This window comes from Cetorhinus maximus, chromosome 4 (assembly GCF_964194155.1).
Source record: "Cetorhinus maximus chromosome 4, sCetMax3.hap1.1, whole genome shotgun sequence".
NCBI classification, from domain to species: domain Eukaryota; kingdom Metazoa; phylum Chordata; class Chondrichthyes; order Lamniformes; family Cetorhinidae; genus Cetorhinus; species Cetorhinus maximus.
Genome location: NC_135882.1, coordinates 107,507,098 through 107,533,335, shown reverse-complemented (window position 1 = coordinate 107,533,335; position 26,238 = coordinate 107,507,098). Strand labels below are relative to the sequence as shown.

General features: G+C 40.5%; 1 protein-coding gene across 2 annotated transcripts in view; it reads left to right on the top strand.

The window, feature by feature from the left end:
- The window catches only part of trappc9 (trafficking protein particle complex subunit 9), a 971,003-nt gene extending 945,630 nt beyond the window's left edge, over nt 1–25,373 (top strand). For both annotated transcript variants that reach the window (XM_078540606.1, XM_078540605.1), the window contains 2 exons: nt 8,890–9,113; nt 24,066–25,373. In XM_078540606.1, coding sequence (XP_078396732.1) covers nt 8,890–9,113; nt 24,066–24,245 — 404 coding nt within the window. In that variant the 3' untranslated portion in view covers nt 24,246–25,373. The remainder of the gene's footprint in view (nt 1–8,889; nt 9,114–24,065) is intronic.
- Nucleotides 25,374–26,238: the final 865 nt, after the last annotated feature.

Genomic DNA, 26,238 nt, shown 5'->3' with positions numbered 1-26,238 from the left:
GTAACTAGTGACACCAAATCCAAGAAAGTATATATAGCATCAATCTTGATTCAACAGTGCTTTCGTCTCTGAGACAGAAAGTTTTGGATATAAGTCCTACTCCAGAGACTTGATCCCATAATCTAGGCAGGCTACAGTGTAGTATTGGTGGATTGCTGCAGGGTCAAAGGTGCCATCTTCTGGATGAGATGTTAATCCAAGGCCAAGTCTCCCTTCTCTGGTGATAATGGATCCCCTAGCATTATTCAAAGAACAGCAGGAGTGCTCTCCTTCTGCTCTGGCCAATATTTGCTCCTAAATCAGCATCACAAAAACTGTTTGCCTGTTCATTATCTCACTACTATTTGTGAGACTTTGCTTTGTACAAATTCCACTTTCATCTTTCTCTATATTAGATGGCAGGAAAGAGTAAATTCAAAAGCAGTAAAAGAAGTGGCAAGGCTGTAGAGCTAAGAGTGATTTGGATATAAATAAGCAGAGTGGTTTATGAAGAGACAGAGAGGGTATTACTAGTGACTAAGGTAACATCAGGGAAAGTAGAAACAAAATAAAGCTAAAGGCACTATATCTGAATGTGAGAAGTATTTGCAACAAAATAGATTAATTAATAACACATAGAAAATGGATTTGATCTGATAGCCATTACAGAGATTTAATTGCAGAGTGTCCAAGATTGGGAACTAATTACTTCAGGACACTTGACTTTTAGAACAGGAAGGCAAAATAGAAAGGGGCAAGGTTTGCCCTAATAAGGATAGGGTAAAAACAATAGAGAGAGAGAGGATCTTCCCAAAACTAGGCTCTTAAATCTGAACAACGCAAACTACGTAGGAATGAGGGATGAGTTGGCTAAGGTAGATTGGAAAACTACGTAAAAAGATATGACGGTGGACAAGCAGTGGCTGGCATTTAAATGTACATCCCCTTAAGGAATGAAAACCCAATGGAAAAAGTAGTCCAATTGTGGCTAACAAGAGAAATTAAAATTAGTATCCATTAAAGGAAGAGACTTTATAATGTTGCCAAAAAGAGTAGTAAGCCTGAAAATTGAGAGGATTTTACAATTCAACAAAAGATGACCAAGAAAGAAAGAGAAAGGAGAAAAGTAAACTAGCAAAAGACATAAACACAAATTGTAAAAGCTTTTATAGGTATGCAAAATAAAGAGATTAGTAAAAGCAAATGTGGGCCTCTGTGAACAGAGATAGGAGAAATTATAATAGGAAATAAGACCATAAGACGTAGGAGCAGAAGTAGGCCATTCAGCCCATTGAGTCTGCTCTGCCATTCAATGAGATCATGGCTGATCTGATAATCCTCAACTCCACTTTCCTACCTTTTCCCCATTACCCTTGATTCCCTTACTGATTAAAAATCTGTCTATCTCAGCCTTGAATGAACTTAACGACCCCGCCTCTACAGCCTTCTGTGGTAAAGAATTCCACAGATTGACTACCCTCTGAGAGAAGAAATTCCTCCTCATCTCTGTTTTAAATGGGCACCCCCTTACTCTGAGGCTACGCCCTCTGGTCCTAGACTCTCCCACAAGGGGAAACAATCTCTCAGCATCTACCCTGTCAAGCCCCCTAAGAATCTTACATGTTTCAATAAGGTCGCCTCTCATTCTTCTAAACTCCAATGAGTACAGGCCCAACCTACTCAACCTCTCTAAGAAAATCCCTCCATACCCGGGATCAACCTAGTGAACCTCTGGACTGCCTCCAATGCCAGTATATCTTTCCTTAGATAAGGGGACCAAAACTGATCACAGTATTCTGGGTGTGGTCTAACTAGTGCCTTGTATAGTTTTAGCAAGACTTCCCTATTTTTATACTCCATTCCCTTTGAAATAAAGGCCAACATTCCATTTACCTTACCTATTACCTGCTGAACTTATATGGCAGGGACTTTAGATGAATACTTTGTATCCGTTTCTGCAATAGAAGATACAAAAAAAAATCAGGAGATAGTGGGGAACCAAGGATCGAGTGAAAATAAGGAACTTAAAGAAATTAGTATTAATTTGGCAATGCCTTGGCCAACAAGTCAACTTGCCAACCAATCAACAATTTTTTCTCTTGTGGTAAAAATTGTTGTGATCGTTTGAAAGTTGGCATTCTTGCGTTTGTCCTGATGAGTGCAAGACAAAAAGCTTTGGCAACATGTCTCTCCTTTCAGTTCTGTACTACCAAGCAACCTCTCACAAATTAGTATTAGTAAAGAAATAGTACTGGAGAAATTAATGGGTCTGAAAGTGAACCAATCCTCTGAGCTGGTGGCCTGCGCCCTAGGATTTTCAAAGAGGGAGCTACAAAAATAATGAATGCATTGGTTTTGATTTTCCAGAATTCCCTAGAACTTAGAACAATCCTCATGGATTGGAAGGCAGCAAACATAACCCCGCTATTTGAGAGAGGGAGAGAGAAAATGGGGAACTATAGGGCAGCTAGCCTGATATCAGAAAAAGGAAAGACTTGCATTTGCATAGCATCTTTCACCACCTCAGAATGTCCCAAAGCACTTCACATCCAGTGAAATCTTTTTGAAATGTAGTCACTGTTGTCATGCAGAAAAATGCTAGAACCTATTAAGAAAATCATGGTATGATTAAGCAGATTCAGAAAGGATTTATGAAAGGAGAATTATGCTTGACAAATCCATTAGTCTTTTGAAGATGTAACCAGCAAGGTGGTTAGGGGAATCAATGGATGCAACATAGTTAGATTTCCAAAAAACATTTGATAAGGTATCACACAATAGTTTATTAGGGAAAATTAGGGCTCATGAGATTGGGAACATAGGAACAAGAGTAGGTCATTTTACCTCTCGAGCCTGTTCTGCCAACAATGAGATCATGGGTGTTTTGTGACCTAACTCCTTTGTTCCATATCCCTTAATAACTTAGGCTAACAAAAGTCTATCATTTTCAGTTTTTAAGTTACCAATTGATCTAACATGAATTGCTGTTTACGGAAGAGAGTTCCAAACTTCTACAACCCTATGCATGAAGAAGTGCTTCTTAATTTCACTTTGGTAAGGTCTCTAGCCCTAGTCTCCGAGCTGGCAGGAATAATTTCTCTCAATCTATCCTATCTGTTCCCCTTAATATTACCCCTTAACCTTCTAAGTTCCAGGGATACAACCCTCGCAATTCTCCAGGTCTGGTCTAACCAGGAATTTGTATAGCCAAAGAACGACTTCTACCCCTTGTAGTCTAGTCCATTAGATATAAAGCATTACATTAGGCTTTTTGATTATGTTCTATACCTATTCATGACACTTCAATGATTTTTGTGCTTGGACCCTCGACCCTCTTTGACCTCTACTGTTTCTAGCTTTTCACCATTTGGAAGGTACCCTGTTCTATCCTTTTTAAGTCCGAAGTAGATGACCTCAGACTTGCCTACATTGAAATCCATTTGCTAGAATTTTGCCCCTTCACTTGATCTATCATTACCTCTTTGTAATTTTATGCTTTCATCTCCACTGCTTACAATACTGCATACCTTTGTATCATTTGGACATGTGCCTTTCTATCTTATCTAAATTGTTGATCAATACAGTGAATAGTTGACGCCCCTTGAAGGACACCACTAATCATATTCTGCCAATTAGAGAATCTGCCCATTAGCTGTACTCTGTCTCCTTCCACTCAGCCAATTTCCTAATCAGGTCAATAATTTGCCTTCAATTCCATGAGCTCCAACTTCAATCTCTTATGAAGGATTTTATCAAATGCTTTCTGGAAGTCCATATCAATAATATCCATAGACATTCCCCTGTCCACTGGTTTAGTTACCTCTTCAAAATTTCCATTAGATTCGTCAGGCATGACCTGCCCTATACAAATCCATGCTGGCCTCCCTCTGATCTGCTGAAAATTTTCAAGGTGTTCTACATTCCTATCCTTAATTATAGATTCTGCAATTTCCTGATAACAGACAGTAGGCTGACTGGAACACAACTCTGTCTTCCCCCACCTTTCTTAAAATAGTGGAGCGATATGTGCAATTTTCCAATCTAAAGGATCGATTCCCAAATTGAGAGAACTTTGAATGATTATAGTTTGGGCATTTACAATGTTTTCACCTATTTCTTTTAAAACCCTGGTATGTAAACCTTCTGCTGCTGGTGATTTGTCACTCATTTGTGTCATTAATTTCTCCATTACAGTATTTTATCTTTAATTTTGTGGAGTGCCTGTCCTGATTCGATAATAGTTTCCTTGGGATGTCGGAATTCTGGTCTCTTCCTTTGCTAAAAATTTTCATGTAAAGTAACTATTCGACATGTGCACCATTTCCATATTTTTATTGACCACATCACCATTATCAGTTTTCAAGTGCTAACGTTGCTTCAAACCACCCTCTCCTCCTTACTGTAATTGTAAACGTTTTGTGAGTTGGTTTTGATGTCCCTTGTCGGTTTCTTTTCATAGTCCTTTTTTGTTGCTCTGCTTTGTTACCCTTTGATGCTTATTGTATCTTTCTTATTTTCCAGGACCTCTGCTACTTTTTGGGGATAATATATTAAGAGAGATTGAGGATTGGTTAGTGGACAGAAAAAAGGGAGCAGGAATAAATGGGTTATTTTTGGGCTGGCAGGCTGTAACAAGTGAGGTACCCCAAGAATCAGTGCTTGGGCCTCAGCTATTTACAATCTCTATCAATGATGTAGATGAGGGATCAAGTGTAATATATCCAAGTTGGTTGATGATACAAAGTGAGGTGGGAAAGTAAATTGTGAGGAGGATGCAAAGAGGCTGCAAACGGATATCGACAGGTTAAGCGAGTGGGCAGGAACATGGCAGACGGAATATAATATGGAGAAGTGTGAAGTTCTCCACTTTAGAAGGAAAATAAAACAACACAATATTTTTAAGTGGTGAGGGACTAGGAAGTGCTGGTTTTCAGACGGATCTGAGTTCCCTTGTACAAAGTTTAGATGCAGATTCAGCAAGCAATTAGGAAGGCAATGGCAAGGTATGTTAGCCTTTATTACAAAGGGGTTGGAGTATAAGAGTAAGGAAGTATTACTACAGTTATATAGGACCTTTTTGAGCCACACCTGGAGTACTTTGTACAGTTTTGGCCTCCATACCTAAGGAATGATATACTTGCCTAAGTGGGAGTGCAACGAAGGTTCACAAGACTAATTCCTGGAGTGAGAACACTCCCCTCTTAAGAGATTGATTAAACTAAATCCATATTCCTGAGATGTTTTTCCTTTATTCTTTCATGGGATTTGGACATCGCTAGCAAGACAAGCATTTGTTGTCCATCCCTAATTGCCTCGAACTGAATGGCTTTTAGAGGGCAATTTCAAGTCAACCACATTGCAGTGGAACTGGAGCCACATGTAGGCCAGACCAGGAAAGGGCAGATTTTCTTCTCTACAGGACATTAGTAAACCAGATGGGTTTTTATGATGATCGATGATAGTTTCATGCTCACCATTACTGAGACTAGTTGTCAATTCCAGAGTTATTAATTGAATTTAAATTCCACCAGCTGCCATGGTGGGAATTTGAACCTGTGTCCCCAGAGCGTTAGCCTGGCTCTCTGGTTTACTAGTCCAGTGACATTACCACCATCTCCCCATCCTTATTTAGAAGAATTCTAAATTATCTACTGGCAATTGAAACATATAAGATTCTTAAGGAGCTTAAGAAGGTAGATGTTAGGAGAATCCCCCGGGAGGGGAATCTGGAACTAGGGGCTACAGTCTCAGAATAGAGGGGTGAGAATCTTTGGAATTGAGTACCTCAGAGAGGTGTGGTGGCTCAATCATTTAGTATATTCAAGCCTGAGAACCTTAGATATTTGTGGTATTGAGGGCTATGGGGATAGTACTCTTCCTCCTCTTCCAGGCACCATGCACTAAGAGGGGATTGGCAATCATGGACTTTCATTGGATTGGTCCATGATTATGCAAGTACTGCAACGGTTTGCCATTGTCTTCTGGAAAATGGCTGACCAGGAAACTCTGATAGCCTTCAGGCGTATTGAAAGGATTTACAGGCTGATAATCAACGTGTTTGGCCACGTTATGAACGCATCTTCTGTGGTCATCAAGTCCTGAAGTGGGATTGGAACCTGGAGCTTCTGACTCAGAGGCAGGGACACTACCACAGCACCACAAGACCTCCAGGGATAATACAAGAACTACAAAATATCATTGGGGCTTCATGATGTTGCTTATCAATACAGCTGCTTATTTATTTTTGAATCTCAACAAGGTGATGGTTTATGGTTCATTTGTGCCAGAAGATGGAAATTACTAATTCTGATTTAGTAGCATAGTATTTTGCAGCAGTCATTTTTAACAGTGTGATGTACTACATGGATTTGTACTGAGCTCCTCCATAAGTAAGGTTATTCATTGCATCTGTTTTTGTTTTATCCTAGTAATTTTTGTATCTCATGCTTCCGAAATACCCAGGGTTGTTATTGGCTTGAATATCCTACAACTATTGTATGGATATGCAGAAAATCTTGAACTATGGTCTGGGAGCTTTAGTCTCTCAGTTGATCAATAATTAATCATGTAGGTTAGCAAATTATCGTCCTTTGCTGTAATTTCATGTGTACATGTGTGTTCTTCAATGTGAAGGATTTTGCAAGAGTGCAAAATCCTTTTAAACTTTGGCATTTAATGTAAAGATTAAGTACTCACAAGTGATTTACAGCAGAGGGTGCTTGTAGGGTAAAGCACCCTCTACCTCATAAATGTGCCTTAACAACAATCTCAAAACCTACTATAATAATGAAGTACTACAAGAGAGACTCTAACCATCTTCCCTTGACATTCATTGGCATTACCATCGCTGAATCTCCCACTATCAACGTCCTGAGGGTTAACATTGACTAGAAACTGAACTGGACAAGCCATGTAAATACTGTGGCTACAATAGCAGGTCAGAGGCTGGGAATTCTGTGGCAAGTTGCTCACCTACTGACTCCCCTAAGCCCATTCACTATCTACAAGGCTCAAGTCAGGAGTGCGATGGACTAATCTCCACTCGCCTGGATGAGTGCAGTTCCAACAACATTCAAGATGCTCGACACCATCCAGGGCAAAGCAGCCACCTGATTGGCACCCCATCCACTACCTTCAACATTCACTCCCTCAACCACCTATGCACAGTGGCAGGAGTGTGTACCATCTACAAGATGCACTGCAACAACTCACAAAGCTCCTTTGACAGCACTTTCCAGACCCACGACCTCTACCACCTAGAAGGACAAGGGCAGCAGATGAGTAGGAACACCACCACCTGCAAGTTCCCCTCCAAGCCACACACCATCCTGACTTGGAACTATATTGCCGTTCCGTCACTGTTGCTGGATCAGATTCCTGGAACCCCCTTCCTACAGCAGTATAAAATTCTGACAGGGCTGAACAGACTGGATGTAGGGATAATGTTTCCTCTGGCTGGGGGATCTGGAGCAAGGGGTCACAGTCTTGGGATAAAGGGTGGGCCATTTAGAACTGCAATGAGGAGAAATTTCTTCACTGAGGGTGGGGAACCTATTGAATTTTTTACCACAGAAGGCTGTGGAGGCCAAGTTACCGAATATATTCAAGAAGGAAATAGATGGATTTCTAGACTCTAAAGGCATCAAGGGTATGAGGAGAGAGCAGGAGTGCAGGTGTTGAGATAAAGGATCAGCCATGATCATACCGAATGGCGGAGCAGGCTCAACGGGCTGAATAACCTCCTCCTATGTTCTATGTTTCTATGAATGGGGCAGTTCACTTAAGCTACTTCATCACCAATATCCCTAATTATTTGAAATTAATATATTGCTCTACAATACATCACTGTGTCTCTTCTAAACATGTCATAAATGGTGTGTCACTTAATACGCACCTCCAAAGTTTGTTTTAATTATATAAGTATGAAAGGGAAGCTGTTACAGTGGTAACTTCTAAAGAAAGGATTTACACAACTCTTCACTGCAGATCATATTTGATGGAGACAGAACATTTTCCAAAGAATAATTGTGTATATGCTTCTCAGCATTGACTGTGGCAAATTGGCACTAAGTTAAAATGTTCAGAGAGCCGGTGCAGACACGATGGGCTGAATGGCCTCCTTCTGCACCGTAACAATTCTGTGATTCTGTGAAATACTGAGCCTTCTCACACACCTGTTGTCTAAGACTATCCATCCAGTTCCCTGGGCTCTTCCTTTTTTTATCTAAAAATGCCACTTTTATAGATCTACCCTATTTGGTAGAATATTTAGATGATCTCCAAGTAAGATTAAATAGATGGATCTGATTGTGATTTTATCTGTTATACGGTGTAGTCTTGATTATCCCTTTTTCAGCAAACAAGTCAGAAGTTAAGGATATTGACAGAAGGATATATGGCATGTTTATATATTCAGTTTATTTTCACTTAAGATTAAAAGTGTAAAACATTGTGTAAAACAACCAGTAGTGTATATTGTGGGTACATGCATAAGATATAGTTTGTGATTGACCGATTGAGTTTTGAGCAGAGAGGGTGTGGCACTGAATTGTGTACTACAGTCCTAGTTTGAGGAGAGGTAGCTAGCTGACTTTATGATAACAGCAAGGATGCTACAGTTGAGTTCAATGTCCTTGAGCTAGAGAGAGAAAAAGTCAATTCAGTTTCCTGCTCCTGAGCACTATTTGGGGACATCTGTCAATTGTGTGTATGTAGTGAGAGGAAATGATGTCTCACAGCGATAGCTGCTGAATGTTGCACCAGAGGAGCACTTTGAGCACCTATAAAACTGCATTCCAAGTATGCCTTCAGAATAGAGGGAAGAAGGGAGAAAACTAGAATAGTAGGGACAAATTTGGAGTTCTTAAGCATTCTTTGTAAACCTTGGCCTCTCTTTTTCTCTTTTTATAGATGTTTTTGTAGCTGGGAAGCCCTGCGATTGTGATGTCGTGGTAGAGTGTCAGGCTGGTGACCCAACATCCCTGGAAGTGAAGCTGACCAATCAGAGCAAGTGCACAGTTGGCCCTTTTGCCCTCACGATCATTCCATACCAGGACTATCAAAATGGGGTCCACAACAATGATCTTGGGAACGCTGTTACTTTAATTGGATCCAATACATTCTATATAGATGCAGTAAGTAGACAATCTGGAAATAATAATGCACTGTCTGTTTTGTGTTCGATTGCTATAAAGGATATAATTTATTAATAACAACAACAGCAACTTATATTTATATAGTGCTTTTAACGTAATGAAACATACCAAGGTGCTTCAAAGGCGCGTTGAAAAACAAAAAAATGGCACAGAACCATATTAGGAGATATTTGGTCAGATGACCAAAAGCTTGGTCAAAGAGGTAATGTCTCAGAAATGGTCAGTAAATTTTAGCAAGTAATTCCTATAGACTGGATAAAGATTAACTTTGAGAGACAAAGTTATCCAGAAGAAGCAGACAAGCGTTGAATTTCTTATCTGAATGTCTTATCTGGCATTCAGAGGGGCTGAAATTTATCTTGAGCTGTCGGGCAAATTGGGCAATAGCACATCAACAGTCCACTTTACACTTCTCCCGATTTTGATTCTGCAGTAAAAAAAGACTCAGACAGATGTAAAATGAGCCACCAGTTTGCAAGTGCCATTTTTATGCTGACATTCTAGATGGATTTCACCCCCAGAATTTCTAATGCTATTTGACCAAAAATGATAACTTCAGACAGTTGTTTTCTGCCCCAAATCATTACAGAATGTATCATAATGCCAAAGTAAATTGCAGGTTTGAGAAAAGAACAGCTAAAAATTACCTTTTGTATAAATTTAGAAAGTAATTGAAAATCTTCAATTTTAAAGTCCTGGAATGTTGTATAGCATCAGCCAAAAAGGGTAAGTTGGTTCTGAAAGGTGAGAAGAATAGAATTTTGATTATGGCCTGGACTTGGCCCTTAAAGCAAAATACTCTCTTACAATGGTTGAATGAAATCTTTTATCCCTACTGAGGGTGCAAAAGAGATTTATTAGAGTGATACCAGGGATGAAAGATGTCAATTGTGTGGAGAGGCTGGGGTTGCTCTCTTAAGGGCAGATGCTTAAAGAAATATTTGATAGAAGTGTCCAAAATCTTGAAGGATTTTGATAAAGTAAGTAAGAAGAAATTGTTTTCAGCAGCAGAAGGGTCAGTGGCCAGTTGACACAGTATTAAGGTGACTGGCAAAAGAACCAGAGAGTTGTGATCAGGAATTCATAGTCTGAAAAGGTGGTGGAAGCAGATTCAATAGTAATTTTCAAAAGGGAATTGGATAAATACATGAAAGGCAAAATATATAGGGCTAATGGGAAGAGCAGGGGAGTGGATTAGGTGGATAGCTCTACCAATGAACGGGCACAGGCATGATGGCCCAAATATCTTCCTTTTGTGCTATATCATTCTGTGATTCTGTTCTGTAGTTTTTTTCTGGAAGAACCTCTCTAACTGTTTCAAGATCATTACTGCCAGAGAAATACTTTTTATTGCGCTGAATTTTATGTGCCCCAGCAGGTGTGTTTCTCGCGGGAGTGGAGCACGTAAAATGGGATGGGCGCCCATCCAACCACCTTCCGGCCCACCCCTGAGTTCACCTCCATAATGCAGGGGGCAAGCAGGTGCCAAAATTGGCACCCCACCCACCATATTTAAATGAACAATTAAGGGTCAACAGGACTTTAAACTAGAAAGTGGGGGGGATGGAAGGGTAAAACTCCAAGAAGTATGACTAATGGGAAACAAAGCAGCAGGTTAGCGTGTTGGGGGGTGGGGGGGGGGGGGGGGGTGTGGATTCAACTTCATGGAAAATTATGAAAAATCTGAAAAGAAAGGAGAGCCCGGGAGAGGCTATTAAAGTCTCCAGAACACAAAATAGGACAGAGTGTTTGGAAAGGGCTAGGAATCTAACTTCAAGCACATCAGATAAAGGGATGACAATGAGAAAGGGGATGGGAAATACAGGACTGAAGGTGTTGTATCTGAATGCACGCAGTATACGAAATAAGGTAAATGAGCTTGTGGCGCAGATTGAAATTGGCAGGTATGATGTGGTGGGCATCACGGAGACATAGCTGCAAGGGGATCAGGACTGGGAGCTAAATATACAAGGATATACATCCTATCGAAAAGATAGGCAGGTTGGCAGAGGGGGTGGGGTTGCTTTGTTTGTAAGAAATGAAATTAAATCGATAGCAAGAAACGACGTAGGGTCAGATGATGTAGAATCTGTGTGGGTAGAGTTGAGGAACCACAAAGGTCAAAAAACCATAATGGGAGTCAAGTACAGGCCTCCGAACAGTAGTCAGGATGTGGGGCACAAGATACGCCAGGAGATAGAAAAGGCGTGTAAGAAAGGCAAGTTTACAGTGATCATGAGGGATTTCATTATGCAGGTAGACTGGGAAAATCAGGTTGGTAGTGGATCCCAAGAAAAGGAATTTGTGGAATGTCTACGAGGTGGCTTTTTGGAGCAGCTTTTGGTGGAGCCCACTAGGGAACAGGCAATTCTAGATTTAGTGATGTGTAATGAGACAGATTTGATAAGGGAGCTTAAGGTGAAGGAACCCTTAGGAGGAAGTGACCATAATATGATAGAATTTACCCTGCAATTTGAGAGGAAAAAGCTGGAATCAGATGTAACGCTATTACAGTTGAATAAAGGCAACTACAGAGGCATGAGGAAGTTGCTGGCCAGAATTGACTGGGAGATGAGCCTAGCAGGAAAGACAGTGGAACAGCAATGGCAGGAGTTTCTGGGAGTAATTTAGGAGACACAGCAAAAATTCATCCCTAGGAAGAAGAAGCATAACTAAAGGGAGGACGAGGCAACCAAGGCTGACAAGGGAAATCAGGGACGGCATAAAAGCTAAAGAGAAAGCATACAATGCGGTGAAGAACAGTGGGAAACCAGGGGATTGGAAAGCCTACAAAGACCAACAGAGGACAACTAAAAAAGAAATAAGGAAGGAGAAGATTAAATATGAGGGTAAACTAGCCAGTAATATAAAAGAAGATTGCAAGAGTTTTTTTTAGATATATAAAGGGTAAGAGAGAGGCAAAAGTGGACATTGGGCCGCTGGAAAATGACGCTGGGGAAGTAGTAGTGAGGAACAAAAAAATGGCGGAGGAACTGAATAGGTACTTTGCGTCAGTCTTCACAGTGGAAGACACGAGTAACATCCCCAAAGTTCAAGAGAGTCGGGGGGCAGAGGTGAGTATGGTGGCCATTACCAAGGACGAGGTGCTAAGAAAACTGAAAGGTCTGAAGGTGGATAAATCACCTGGACCAGATGGATTACACCCCAGAGTTCTGAAGGAGGTAGCTGAAGAGATGGTGGAGGCGTTAGTGGTGATCTTTCAGGAATCACTGGAGTCAGGGAGGGTCCCAGAGGACTGAAAAATCGCCAATGTAACCCCCCTGTTTAAGAAGGGAGTGAGGCAAAAGACGGGAAATTACAGGCTGATTAGCATGACCTCGGTCGTTGGTAAGATTTTAGAGTCCATTATTAAGGATGAGATTTCAGAATACTTGGAAGTGCATGGTAAAATAGGGCAAAGTCAGCATGGTTTCATCAAGGGGAGGTCATGCCTGACAAATCTGTTAGAATTCTTTGAGGAGGTAACGAGTAGGTTAGACAAAGGAGAGCCAATGGATGTTATCTACTTGGACTTCCAGAAGGCCTTTGACAAGGTGCCGCACAGGAGGCTGCTCAATAAGATAAGAGCCCATGGTGTTAGAGACAAGGTACTAGCATGGATAGAAGATTGGCTGTCTGGCAGGAGGCAGAGAGTGGGGATAAGGGGGTCCTTCTCAGGATGGCGGCCGGTGACTAGTGGAGTTCCGCAGGGGTCAGTGTTGGGACCAGGAACTGAGGGCATCCTGGCTAAGTTTGCAGATGATACAAAGATAGGTGGAGGGACAGGTAGTATTGAGGAGGCGGGGAGGCTGCAGAAGGATTTGGACAGGTTAGGAGAATGGGCAAAGAAGTGGCAGATGGAATACAACGTGGGGAAGTATGAGGTCATGCACTTTGGTAGGAAGAATAGAGGCATAGACTATTTTCTAAATGGGGAGAGAATTCAGAAATCTGGAGTGCAAATGGACTTGGGAGTCCTAGTCCAGGTTGAGTCGGTAGTTAGGAAGGCAAAGGTAAATGTTGGCATTTATTTCGAGAGGACTAGAATATAAAAGCAGGGATGTGCTGCCGAGGCTTTATAAGGCTCTGGTCAGACCACATTTAGAATATTGTGAGCAATTTTGGGCCCCGTATCTCAGGAAGGATGTGCTGGCCCTGGAGAGGGTCGACAGGAGGTTCACGAGAACAATCCCAGGAATGAAAGGCTTAACATATGAGGAACGTTTGAGGACTCTGGGTCTATACTCGATGGAGATTAGAAGGATGAGGGGGGATCTGATTGAAACTTACAGAATACTGAAAGGCCTGGATAGAGTGGACGTGGGGAAGATGTTTCCATTAGTAGGAGAGACTAGGACCCGAGGGCACAGCCTCAGAGTAAAGGGAAGACCTTTTAGAACAGAGGTGAGGAGAAACTTCTTTAGCCAGAGAGTGGTGAGTCTATGGAATTGATTGCCACAGAAGGCTGTGGAGGCCAGGTCATTGAGTGTATTTAAGACCAAGATAGATAGGTTCTTGATTGGTAAGGGGATCAAAGGTTATGGGGAGAAGGCGGGACAATGGGGTTGAGAAACTTATCAGCCATGATTGAATGGCAGAGCAGACTCGATGGGCCGAATGGCCTAATTTCTGCTCCTATGTCTTATGGTCTTATGGGTCAATTAGCCTTGCTGTCAAGCCAATTGACCCTGATAATACTCTGCCCATGCATAAAACGTTTGGCATGGGCAGCAAGCGGGAGCGGGATGGCTATTTTTCACCTCAAGTGGTTAAAGAGCGGGAAGGAGGGGCGGTGTTGCTCTTCCGGGGCTGCCCTTTACCAATTGCTGGGTGGTCCGCCTTAGGTTGTACCCCCCCCTGCCCCCTTGCTTCCTATCCGCTCTCTCCCATAAACCCACCCTCTCCCTCCCACCTGTTTCTCTCCCTAACCTACCCAAACCCTGCCGGCCCAAGACCCCGGACTTGCCTGCTCCAGTGATCCAAGGATTAGGGTCCTTTCTTCTCCAGCTGTCCCAGCAGCGGCCACTCACGCCTTCCTGGCACTGCCGGGACTGATGGAGCTGCTGTCCAATCCGACTGATTATCAGATCAGCCATGATCTCATTGAATGGGCTGAATGGCCTATTTCTGCTCCTCCGTCTTATGCTTGTACTAGTGCCAGCTCTTAAATTAGAGCTTTCTACTGAAATTCCATTCCCTTGTCCTTTCATTGTATCCTTTTGCATTCTTCCTTTCAAATATTTATCTAATTGCATTTCAAATGATGTTGTAGTCTCTGCCTTAATAACCGCTTGAGTTATAGCACTCCATATTTGAATGAAACTTTCTGTCCCCGAGTCATCTTTTGTCCATGTGACTACATACAGGTCTCTTGTATCTCACCTGATCAAAGTGTCTGCTACAAATTCATGGATACAGTACTCACCACATTCCTTTTATTGATACATTATGATCTCTCTCAAGAATTCTAATGGATTAGTTTAGCACAAGCTGCCTTTTACAAAATTTCACTGAATTACTGCCTTTCTATAGCTTCCTGTTGCATACTTATCTGCAGTTGTGGCTCTTCCACATCCCCTTTAGTTGCTCCTCCAGTTCTACTTTTACCTTCCTCTGTAAAGGCTGGTTTGAATATTTCTCCACAGGTTTGAATACTTCTCCACCATTGCCTTACTCCCAACAGCATACTGGTCATTTCATTTCAAAATGGTCCCACTGTTTCTTGGACTATCCTGAAAAATATTTGTTAATTCCCTTTATTTTGACCACCAGTCTCCTTTCGTACTTTCATATATTGGGCCTAACTGCTCTTTCTGCTTTGATTCAGTACATTTTAATATTTTCTGAGTTTCCTTCTGCCTTGTATCCCTACATATATTGTATGCCTCTTTTTAATCTAATTTTTACCCTAATGACTGTTTTTATGCATGATACACTTACCTTGACTTGTCGGATTATTTTTATTATCCCTCTCATTTTTAATTCACAGCCACTGCTAGTTTACAGTTTTTTCTGCTTTTTTTAAACTAACTATTGTGTGTTAAATCCCCACTCATCTAACTGAAATAAGGTAATTTCAGCCCAACCTCTTTGTCAGCTTCCTCATTTTCTTTACATAATATTCAGAAACCGTTTTTAAAAATTATAATGAGATAAATCATTTTGAAATGCATCATCACATCATTTGTGCTGTTAATGTCAGAAAATTGATGCATGCTTCTTCTTGGGGGAGGCGGTGGCGTAGCAGTGTTGTCACTGGACTGGTAATCCAGAGACCCAGGGTAATGCTCTGGGGACCCAGATTCGAATCCCACCATGGCAAATGGTGGAATTTGAGATCAAAAAAAAAATCTGGAATTAAAAGTCAGATGATGACAATGAAGCCATTGTTGATTGTCATAAAACCCAACTGGGTCACTAATGGCCTTTAGGGATGGAAATCTACTGTCCTTACCTAGTCTGGCCTATATGTGACTCTAGACCCACAATAATGTGGTTGACTCTTAAATGCCCTCTGAACAAGGGCAGTTAGGGATGGGCAACAAAAGCTGGCCTAGACATCCACATCCCATGAACGAATTTTAAAAAATTATTTTCGCTTTATAAACAAATACTTTTTCTTATAAAGATGGTGTGATTTGACCTAAATAACTAACAGCTAAAGCTTTTACCATAATAGATTAACAGAAGGTTAGCAGAATTTATTTGCTACCACTAATTTACTAGGTAATTTTTTTTAAAAGCATGCTTCGATGGTGGCAGTTAATACACCAACTGCTTTATCTTGCTGTGCCGATAGTATTTTGATGGCTGGACTTAGCTTTCCACTTGCACATTAGTCTGTCATTATCTGTCAAAATAATGGGGAGGTTAATGGCACTCTATTATTTATGTGCAAAAGCTACAGCAACTTCAAGCAAGGGCAGATGTGCAGTTCATGCCATTAGCTGCACAAAAACAGAATCACAGTACCTGGATCACCATTTAAATGCATTAAATAGTGTGAAGTTGCTATATTTGCACAGTAGATGCGAGCTAAACTTGCCACAGAAAGTTAAGTCTTGTTCACTTCAGTTTAAATGCTCTTTGTAACATTGTGAGAAGTGTTAATAGTTGCCAGTCAACCTCTCTGGCACTGAAAATTAACTATTATGTTCCTTTGGCTTTTAATTGTTGTTGGAGATTTTATTTTTTTTTATAAAATTATTTTTCTATAACTTATTTATCTGTCTTTTGAACCAGTCATTCTTTCCCTCTCTATTTCTCTTTCTGTACCTGATTTGACCATGAATTCTTCTTCCTTCTCTGTACTTGTGCTGTTAATTTCACAATCTTCCAATCAGCACACATTTTCACTAACTTGCCTTGCAAAATTTTTAAAACCTAAATGTGCAAGGGTAAATCTAACTAACAGCAAATAACACTGCCATGATTCGATGTGGTTTTTTACATGGCCTGATGTACAAAATTGTTTGAAGTAGCATGAGGCTTGATAGTTTACAAGACCATAAGCTATATGAAGGAGGCCATTTAGCCCAATTTAGCTCATCTATCTAAGAAATTCTACAGTGATCCATCATTGCACCCCCTCCCCCGTCTCTTAAATGACTTCAAGATTTTTGCCTCTCCTTTCCTATTTAGAATTTCAACTGCAACTTGGTTTGAATTTACCTTTCACTAGATTGTATGTGTGTCCTTCTGAACATAGGTACAAGGTTTATCTTCAAGTATTGCTCCAGAATTACCCCCCTACACTATTCACTTACCTAAGAAACTTCTCAAATCCTTCTTTTCATTGCCAAGAGCCTAACTTTCTCAAGATTTACTTTGAGATTCCTCTGGCATCCAACATCAGGATTCTGGCTCTTCTCTGCATCAGCACTCAATTGTTTTCCTTGTGACTGTGACCAAATCTGGACACAGACTCACAGCTTAGTCTGACCAGATTATGTAAAATTTATGTATGACTTTGTCTGTACAGCTGCACTGAATTACTGAAATCTTGCCCAGCTTTCAGTTCACATTGAAAGGTTGGAAATTGGTTATGGCCCATTCTCATGTCTATAACCATTGACATATAAAATACATTTCCCATCTGGAGGCCTGAAGCCAACTGGAAATTTCTCTTTGGATCGCAATATTATTGTTTGTGTGAGCTGCCAGTGCCTCTTGGACCACCACAAGGGGCTCATACATTTTACATTGTTGAATATTAACCTCACTTTGATGGTGTTTAAGTAGCAAAGGTGAGGGAAGTTGAACCTGAGAACTGTATAGTCTGGGAAAGACTGCTACTCCTGCTGATTGCAAGCTGTGTTTTTTAACCTTTTATTTTACATTTAAAGATATCTTTTTTAATGGTGACCATTGCTTAGGCTGTAGAAGCTGCTGAAAAATCCAGAGCGGAGGAGGTCCCACATCTATGTCCCTCAATCCATACCAATGATGTAAGAAGCCCCACATATGCACATGTAGGGGAATGCCTGTTTTATTTGGCAGCCCAGGATGTCACCAAAGTTGCCTTTCCCAATATGGGCGACACTCGTAATGTGATTGGATGCTGGATTTTGCTCTCTAAAATTAGTCCTTTCTTTCCCCTGTTTCTGTCAGAGAAATGATCATAAGGACTAGTTTTTACTGTAAAGTCTTTCCATTTCCAGAGCAGGTTAATGTAGAGTAAAGGGTTAATATCAGGAGCACCTGATACTGATGTAACTATGATACAATGTCAGATGACTAAGAGACTGAGATCTGATGGGAAGCAGAAGTATAACCTCATGTACTAAGGTGTACACAGAACTATAAGTAAACAAGAATGGTTTTTCTGAATAACAGTCTATGGTAGTATTCTTAGGGTAATGGACAAGCCCTAAAGTAACCCCATATTGACCCCGAATCCAAGTCAAAATGTGGTAGCAGCAGCCAGAAAAACTCCAAGAGGGGACTGCAGACCCAAAAGACCTACAAATCCTTTGAAAAGGACAAGAAGAAGAAAAAAGATTGGAGACTCACCTGAGAACAGAGCATCATGGGTGATGCAGATGCAAACAAACACACAGACCCGGAGTCTAGACAGCAGTGAATACAAATCACAATCTACAAGCCAGACTTCTGAAGCAGCAACAGATCCATAGCTTAGGGTAAGCATGGAGTCTACGTACTCAGTCCTAGAAACATTCTGAAGCACTGAAGGCTCACAGCAGGCTCAACACTGGGACAATTGGAGGAACAGATTCTCCAGATACAGAACAGTTTCAGCTTTGTATAAGAAGGACTAGAGGATCAGGTCAGTACTTTACTCTATGCAGTAGGGGCCATAGCAGACAATGTTATTGCAAGACAGGGCGTCAGTGAAGCGTCGAGATCATATAAGGTGCTCTAGGTATTCGATTCGTACTTCAGCGTTCGAAAAAATTTGATCATTGACTGAGCAAAATTTAATAAGAGGAGGCGAAAACTGGATGGATCCATGGATTGATTTATAAATGACTTGTACAGACTCGTGGAAATTGCAACTATGGGACCCTCAGAGATGAATTAACATGCGATCATATAATGGTTGGGGGTCTTCCTATCAGATCTTTTGCAAATGAAGGAAGATTTAACTCCCACAAAGGTAGTACAAATAGTGCAACAGACTGAGCCTAGGAAGCAAAACAGAGTAGTTGTTCATGGGGAAAGTGTTGTCCCTTGGAAAAAAATATGTGAAGCCATATGTCAAACATATTGAAGCAAAAGTGAAGCAAAAGCCCACAAAATCGGGGAAAAAGTGCGCTGACTGACATCTTGAGATGCTCTCAGTTTGGTGGAAAAACCCTCCACAAGCAGTAAGAATGTCCAGTAGGGGGTGCAGTGCCACAACTGCGCGATGTTAGGACATTTTAAAATAGCCTTTAGATCCAAAGTTCCTTTTTCTCATAGGAAGAAAGAGATAACAATGAAACCAAGTAAAATCCAAGAAGTGGAAGAGCTACAGAAAAAACAAATAACCTTTTAAGGAGAAGTTAACGAAACGGAAAATAATTATTGGAGCATTAAGTTAGTAGTTAAAGGTCACCCCACAGAATTCAAACTAGATACTTGCACAGGTGTTTCAGTATTATCTGATGAATTAAAATGGCTTAAAAATATCATGTTATAGTCTTCCTCCAACCAGTTGCAAGGTCTAGGAAGGGATTACACTAAAAGTAATAGGCCAACACTTCGCAAGATTAAGACACAAGGATAAATAAATGATTGAACCTCTGTATGTTATACAGAACCAGGAGTCATCGTTACTGAGTAGAAAAGCATGTTTGCAGTGGAGTCTAATTTACAAGGTTGATGAAATTGTTGACAAGTAGTCCAGTAAGGTATTCAGGAATGAATTTCCAACCCTATTTTCAGGCTTAGGAAAGCTGAAAACAGAATATCACATAACCATAAGGGCGGATGCTAACCTTATATGTTTCATCATAGCGAGGAAGATCCCTCACCTGCTCTTAGACAAAGTTAAGAGCGAGATTGAGCACGTTACAACAAGGGGTCATCTTTCCAGTAACCATACCAATGAAGTGGTATTCTGGTATGGTCACAGTACCAAAGTATGATGGTTCAATTAGAATCTGTGTGGACTTGACTCAATTAAAAGTCAGTAGAGCACGAGATCTACCCGATGGCATCATGGACGAAAGTCTTGCCAAATTAGCAAAAAGCGCACTCTTCACAAAACTGGATGCTAACAGCGACTTTTGGTAGTCACCTCTGGACAGAGAATCCAGATCGCTGCTTACTTTTATCATCCCATTTGGTCATTATTGTTTCAATAGGTTACCATTCGAAATTGCTTCTGCACCTGAGATATTCCAAAGAACGATGCCTCAGACTCTGGAAGACATGGAAGGAGTAATATGCCATGTGGATGACGTTCTTGTACACAGTTCATCGAGTGAAGAACATATCCATCGAGTGAGAGGAGCCCTCAAAGTCCTGCACGAAGCAGGTTTGACATTAAATGACAAATGTGAATTTGCAAAGCCTATGATAAAATTCTTAGTCACATTGTACAAACTTCAGGAATTGTAGCCGACCCGCAGAAAACCAAGGTCTTTAGAGAGTTCCCACAGCCTAAAAACATCACAGAATTGCAACGGTTCCTTGGGATGGTCAACCAAGTATGCAAGTTCCTACCAAACTTGGCGGAAATCAATGAGCCATTGTGACACCTGTTGTGACAAGATCAACAGTGGTGCTGGAACATTGACCAGTAAAACACTTTTGACAAAATCAGAAATCTCCTAATTTCACCAGAAATTCAAGTGCACTGACATCCAGAGTTGCCAACAATTGTAGCAACAGACAGATCACCTACAGGCTTGGGCACAGAGTTGTTACAAGTTTTTTTTTAAAAAATGGCAAAGACCAGCTTATTCTGCCTCAGATCTCTTACAGACGCAGAGAAGAGGTATGCAGCCATTGAAAAAGAAGCTTTAGCAGCCATGTGGGTCTATGAGAAGTTCTCCGATTATGTCATGGGTTTAAGATTCAAAATTGAAACCAACCATAAGCCTTTGGTTACTGTCCTTAACCAAAAGGAAGTTGCAAAAATGCCACCCAGAATTCAATGTTTTAGACTTGAGATTCATCAGATACAATTCAGTTACTGAGTATGCCCAGGGAAATTACCATACGACTGCAGATATATTGTCAAGAATACCAGTCGGAGTTAAATTGGTAGATTTAAATTTTATTGAGGAAGTGGAAGCTTATACCTCATTCATCTGCCACTGAGAAAAGACTGCAAGAGACTAAGCTAGAACAACAGCAAGGTGATGTGTGCATGAAAATAAAGGAGTATTGCCAGACCGGATGGCTAGAGTACATTCCAAATAATCCTTCCACTCCAAATAATACTTCACCAATTCTTCAAACAGAGAAAACATTTCACAATCATCAATGATTTCTTGGTTTTTAATGACAGATTGGTCATCCCAAAAACACTTTGATTCGACATTCTTCAGAAAATCCATCAACCTGACTTGGGAATAGCAAAATGCCAAACAAGAGCCCAGCAGTCAGTTTGGTGGCCAGGCATCAGTCACTCCATTGAATCACGAATTGCCTTCCATGTACAGCGAATAGCCAACAGCAAAGTGAATCACCGGCACCCTCCACTTTCCCTTCAAGGCCATGGCAGAGCCTGGAAATGGATTTATTTGAGTTTAAGGCAAAGTTTTCATCATCGTCATTGAATACTACTCCAGGTCGTTTGAAGTGAGTAGACTGCCTAGCAGCATGGCGGAGGCAGTTATTACATCACTAAGAAGAATCTTTGCAGCACATGGCATCCTGGATTTGTGGTGGCAGACAACAGACCCCAGCTTGCTAACGAGTTGTTCCATAACTTTGCACAGGAATATGGTTTCATACATATGACTAGTTCGCTTAGAAAACCTCAAACGGAGAAGCAGGAAGAGGATTTCAGACAGTCAAGACAACAAAAACTACAACCAAACATTACCTCAGATGATCGCGAGAAAGTTGGGAAGCATGAGGAGCAACAAAGTGACAGTGAAGCTCGTAATTTCAATTTAAGGCACAGTGCACAAGACTTGAAAGTGCTACAGTCCAGGGAGAGTGTGTGGATACAGGATCAACAGAAAGAAGGCACAGCAACAGGAAGAAGGCATAGTAACATAAAGAGTTCCACAGCCAAGATCTCATAGAATTAAGTCAGACCAGGGGAATGCCAAAAGGGACTGAAGAGTCTTGATATCATTTGGAAGGAAACCAGTGGAACCTTGGATATTCTATTTAGACCTAGACAGAGGCAAGGAACCAGAAACAAGGAGAAACTCTACAACCACCCAGGTGGAAGACACTCTTATCAAACAATGTGAGAGGGCAGTTCACCCTCAGCCTCAAAAGGAAATTAGGACCAGATCAGGGAGATTGGTCAAGGTACCACAGAGACTAACCCTCTGAAGTTTGAGACTTTGGGAGGAGATGTAGAGTAAAGGGTTAACATCAGGAGCACCTGATACTGATGTAACTAATGGTGTAACTAAGTCAAGTGAGATTACATCAAAGAGGCAGATCTGGTGGGAAACAGAAATACAGCCTTGTGTAGAGTAGTATGATGTTCATAGATCTGTAAGTAAACAAGAATGGGTTTGATGGATAACAGACTATGGTAGTATTCTTAGGGTAACAGACAAACCCCAAAGAAACCCCAAACCCTAGTCAATGTTTTTATTATTTCTACTGATTTATTTCATTAAATACCTACATACAAATTTACAAATTAGGAGCAGGAATAGGCTATTCGGCCCCTCGAGCCTACTCTGCCATTCAGTAAGATCATGCTGATCTGATTGTGGCCTCAACTCCACATTCCGCCTACCCTCAATAACCTTTGACGTCCTTGTTAGTCAAGAATCTATCTACCTCTGCCTTAAAAATATTCAATGACCCTGCCTCCATCACTCTCCAGGGAAGAGCATTCCAAAGACTCTCAGCCGTCAGAGAAAAAATTTCTTTGAATCTCTATCTTAAGGGATACCCCTTATTTTTAAATGATGTCCCCTAGTTCTAGTCTCTCCCACAAGGGGAAACATCCTTTCAGCATCCACCTTGTCAAGCCCCCTCAGGACCTTATATTTTTCAATAAGATCACCTCCCATTCTCCTAAACTCCAATAAATACAGGCCAAGCCTGTCTAACCTTTCTTCAGAAGACAACGCCCCCATCCCAGTAAACCTTCTCTGAACTGTTTCTAATGCATTTATATCCTTTCTTAAATAAGGAGACCAAAATAGTACACAGTACCCTAGATGTGATCTGACCAATGCCCTGTACAACTGTACCAAAAAGTCCCTACTTTTACATTCCATTCCCCCTGTAATAAATGCCACATTCCATTTGCCTTCCTAATCACTTGCTGTACCTGCATACTAACCTTTTGTGATTCTTGTACCATGTAATGTTGGAAAATAGTGTTGGAAAGGTGTCAAAATATTATAGTTGCTTCACACTTTCCTCTTTTATTCTTCACTTTCCTCAGTCAAGTTTGAAGTTTTTTTGTAACATTTTCTTTGGCATGTCTGCCTCTATTTGAACCATATACAGTAAACTCCCATTAGGTTGGTTATTAAATTAGTCCTATTACTGACCTGATATCAACACAGTCACCATAACTACTGCACCTAATATTTAACTGAATCAAATGTTGTCAAACAAGCATCGTCTGTCTTGTATCAGATTTTAACATTTAACTTCAAGTGATGGTATGCTGTCTTTTCTTTTGAAAATATTTCACATGCAATCTATTTTTTTTGGGAATCTTCACGTACAGTAAACCTTTATAATTAAAATCATTTGTTTAAAAGGGCATTCTTCTGCCAATTGAACTTCCTTTTGGCTTCTTTCTAAGGAAAAATAAAAGCATGGTAACATGACCTAGACATCTAATATTAAAATGTAAAATGTGTTAGAAACCTTATAGTGTGGTTTAAAGCGCAACTGAAACATACTGACAGAGAACTACTGTAGATCTGCTTGACTCATTTTTTACAGATAAGTAAAAATACTCAAGTACCAAACACTGACAAATAGAGCACAGATTAATGCACAACACACAGCTTCAAAAATGTAGGCCTTTTTTATATTGCGCCAACTTTAAAGATTCCTGCGCAATACAGCACCAACGGGAATCGAGAGATCGATGAGATCAGTGTTAATCATTGATTTTGTGCCCTTGTGGTAAGTGGCTTGCCTTACCCTATGGCGTCTGTTGGTTAGAATCACAAGAAAGATAGTGTTTAACCCACAATGTTACCTGTGGTAGGTCTGTCCTTGGTAGAAGCTGTCTACTTGTCTGGTGATAAACGGTTCCTGTTTTGTGCTATGGGCATTTCTGCTAAATGGTATTCTATTTTTATTTTATTTTTTCAGGTGAAATCCACTGAAGATTTTGTGTGTAGTGGAGCTCTCCTATTCCTGTATGCTGGTGATTACTACTTGAATATAAAATTTCACGACGAAAACTCAAGCAGGGAGCTGCCCCTTTCCTGGTTCTGCTTGCCAAGTGTTCATGTGCGTGCCATGGATCCAGCTCAACACACAATGTTTTAAATTTATTTTAGAAAATAGAGATTGTAAGATGTAGTGAGTTAGATCATTGTAAATATTGACTAACTAGCCATACATGCCAACAGGATCTCATTGAATATTCTGGTTTAATATTACTCTGGCACTGTCCCAAAAGTAAAATGCTTCTAGATTTTTCTGTAAAGCTTGCTTGGCCAAATTTTTAAATATCCAAGGGATTGATGACTACTTTCAGTAAAATTACTCAAGTTAGTAATAAACTTGTATTATAGAGGAGACGGTGTGCACCTTTGAACAAAATAAAAGGCACTTGATCAGTAGATTGGTGTACTGTTTGATCTCTAATCGGAACCTTGTTAAAATCTAAACGATAAATTTGCATTTCTTGGCATGGTTAAGTGAAAACTGGTGTACAATGAAGGTTGGGTGTTAGAAATGTCTCAGATTTTGGCTGCAAGAATAATGGAGAATAGAAGGAAAGTTGACAAATAACATCAGTGTTGTGATTATGAAGGCATGTATTCTTTACAAGTCTGATATGACAATGCTGTAAAGTTCAGTCTTAATGCTCAGTTAATTCCTTATCCTCCTGTTACTTTTGAAACACTTTGTGTACTGTTCAAATGTATGGGTACAACATCTTGATGGTCTATTATAGCTGTAGGGCACCTGCAGTTGTTTGTGAGAGTAAGACAAGGTGCCCCATTCACACTGCAATGAAGTGGCCACTGCCCTTCAAAGGGGTTATTTGTTAGTTATTTCCCTAAGGTGTTCTCACCATTTTCAATGTTACCAATAAACAATTTTAAAAAACTGGAAAGCCAGTTACAAACTCAGGGTTTTTTTACATTTAAAAGTTGCTACAATTTAGGTCTATCTGATCCTATGAATAATTCATCTTCATGGTTAATTTGCAGTCGAACATCTGCATTTATTATAAAGAAATTAGAATGATAAATATTCTGGGATAATGCCACTATTTCAGCTGCAGTGTGAACAAGGCTATTTGTCTGTCTTTTTGTTTCAAACAAAATTCAGGAACTACTGTAACCAGTACCTCTGTACACAAACTCAACTGCTGTTCTCAAGATAATTTTCTTTCCTGTACCTGCAAAAAGTTGTATCTTTGGAAATAAATCTGGCTTGCATGTTCATCTGTAATCGAAAACTTCATTCCCAGCACTAGTTATAGTTTTAAGTGAACAATTAGTTTTCCAGGCCAGCACTAAGAATTAAAAGATTCCAAATTTGCTCTGAACCGACAAAATGTATTTTCAGCCAAAGGTTTGGATGCTTCATTTGCAAAATTAAGCCACAGATAGTAGATTATTTGGTCGCATATATCATGGAAGATCGCGATTTTCAAGAAACTTATTGTTTACAGGATGCATAAGTATAAGCATTTTCTAAAAGATGAGGGAGATAATCTTCAAGAATGCTTTAAAATTTGGGACTACTTAATGTGGTTACATGATCTCTAAAATTTAGTGTAGTATGTTTCAGTGGGTCCTTTTGAGGAAACAATCTGGGAAAATTTTAAACTCCCACCTCCTCCCCCAAAGCCAACACCCCCAACATTTTAACTTGCCTGATTTCAGGCACAGGAAAGCTGCCTGCCACTGAAGTGCACTTAAACGGCAAAGTCATGTATTGATGATGTCATTGGAATGCTGAAGCCATTTTAACCATGGATCAACTATAGGCCACACAATCTTGAGTCCACCAGCCAATGCTAGTATTAGACAAGATCCTGGTCTCAGGCGACTGATAATTGAAATTTGTTTTACTTTTTAAAGGTTCTTTGCGCATCAGGAAGAGCCAAAGTACTACTTCTGACCCCACAGGAATATTTTGATCACATACCCTCCCTGCACCTTCAGGCATTTCCCAACTTCCTCAAGCACGGAGTTGACCAATTCTCCCCTCGCCATGCCCCCCTCCCCCCACCACCATAATCCTTCCTTTACCAGGGACCAAATTCATGGGTTTTCATCAGCCACCTGAACCACTTCAGGTA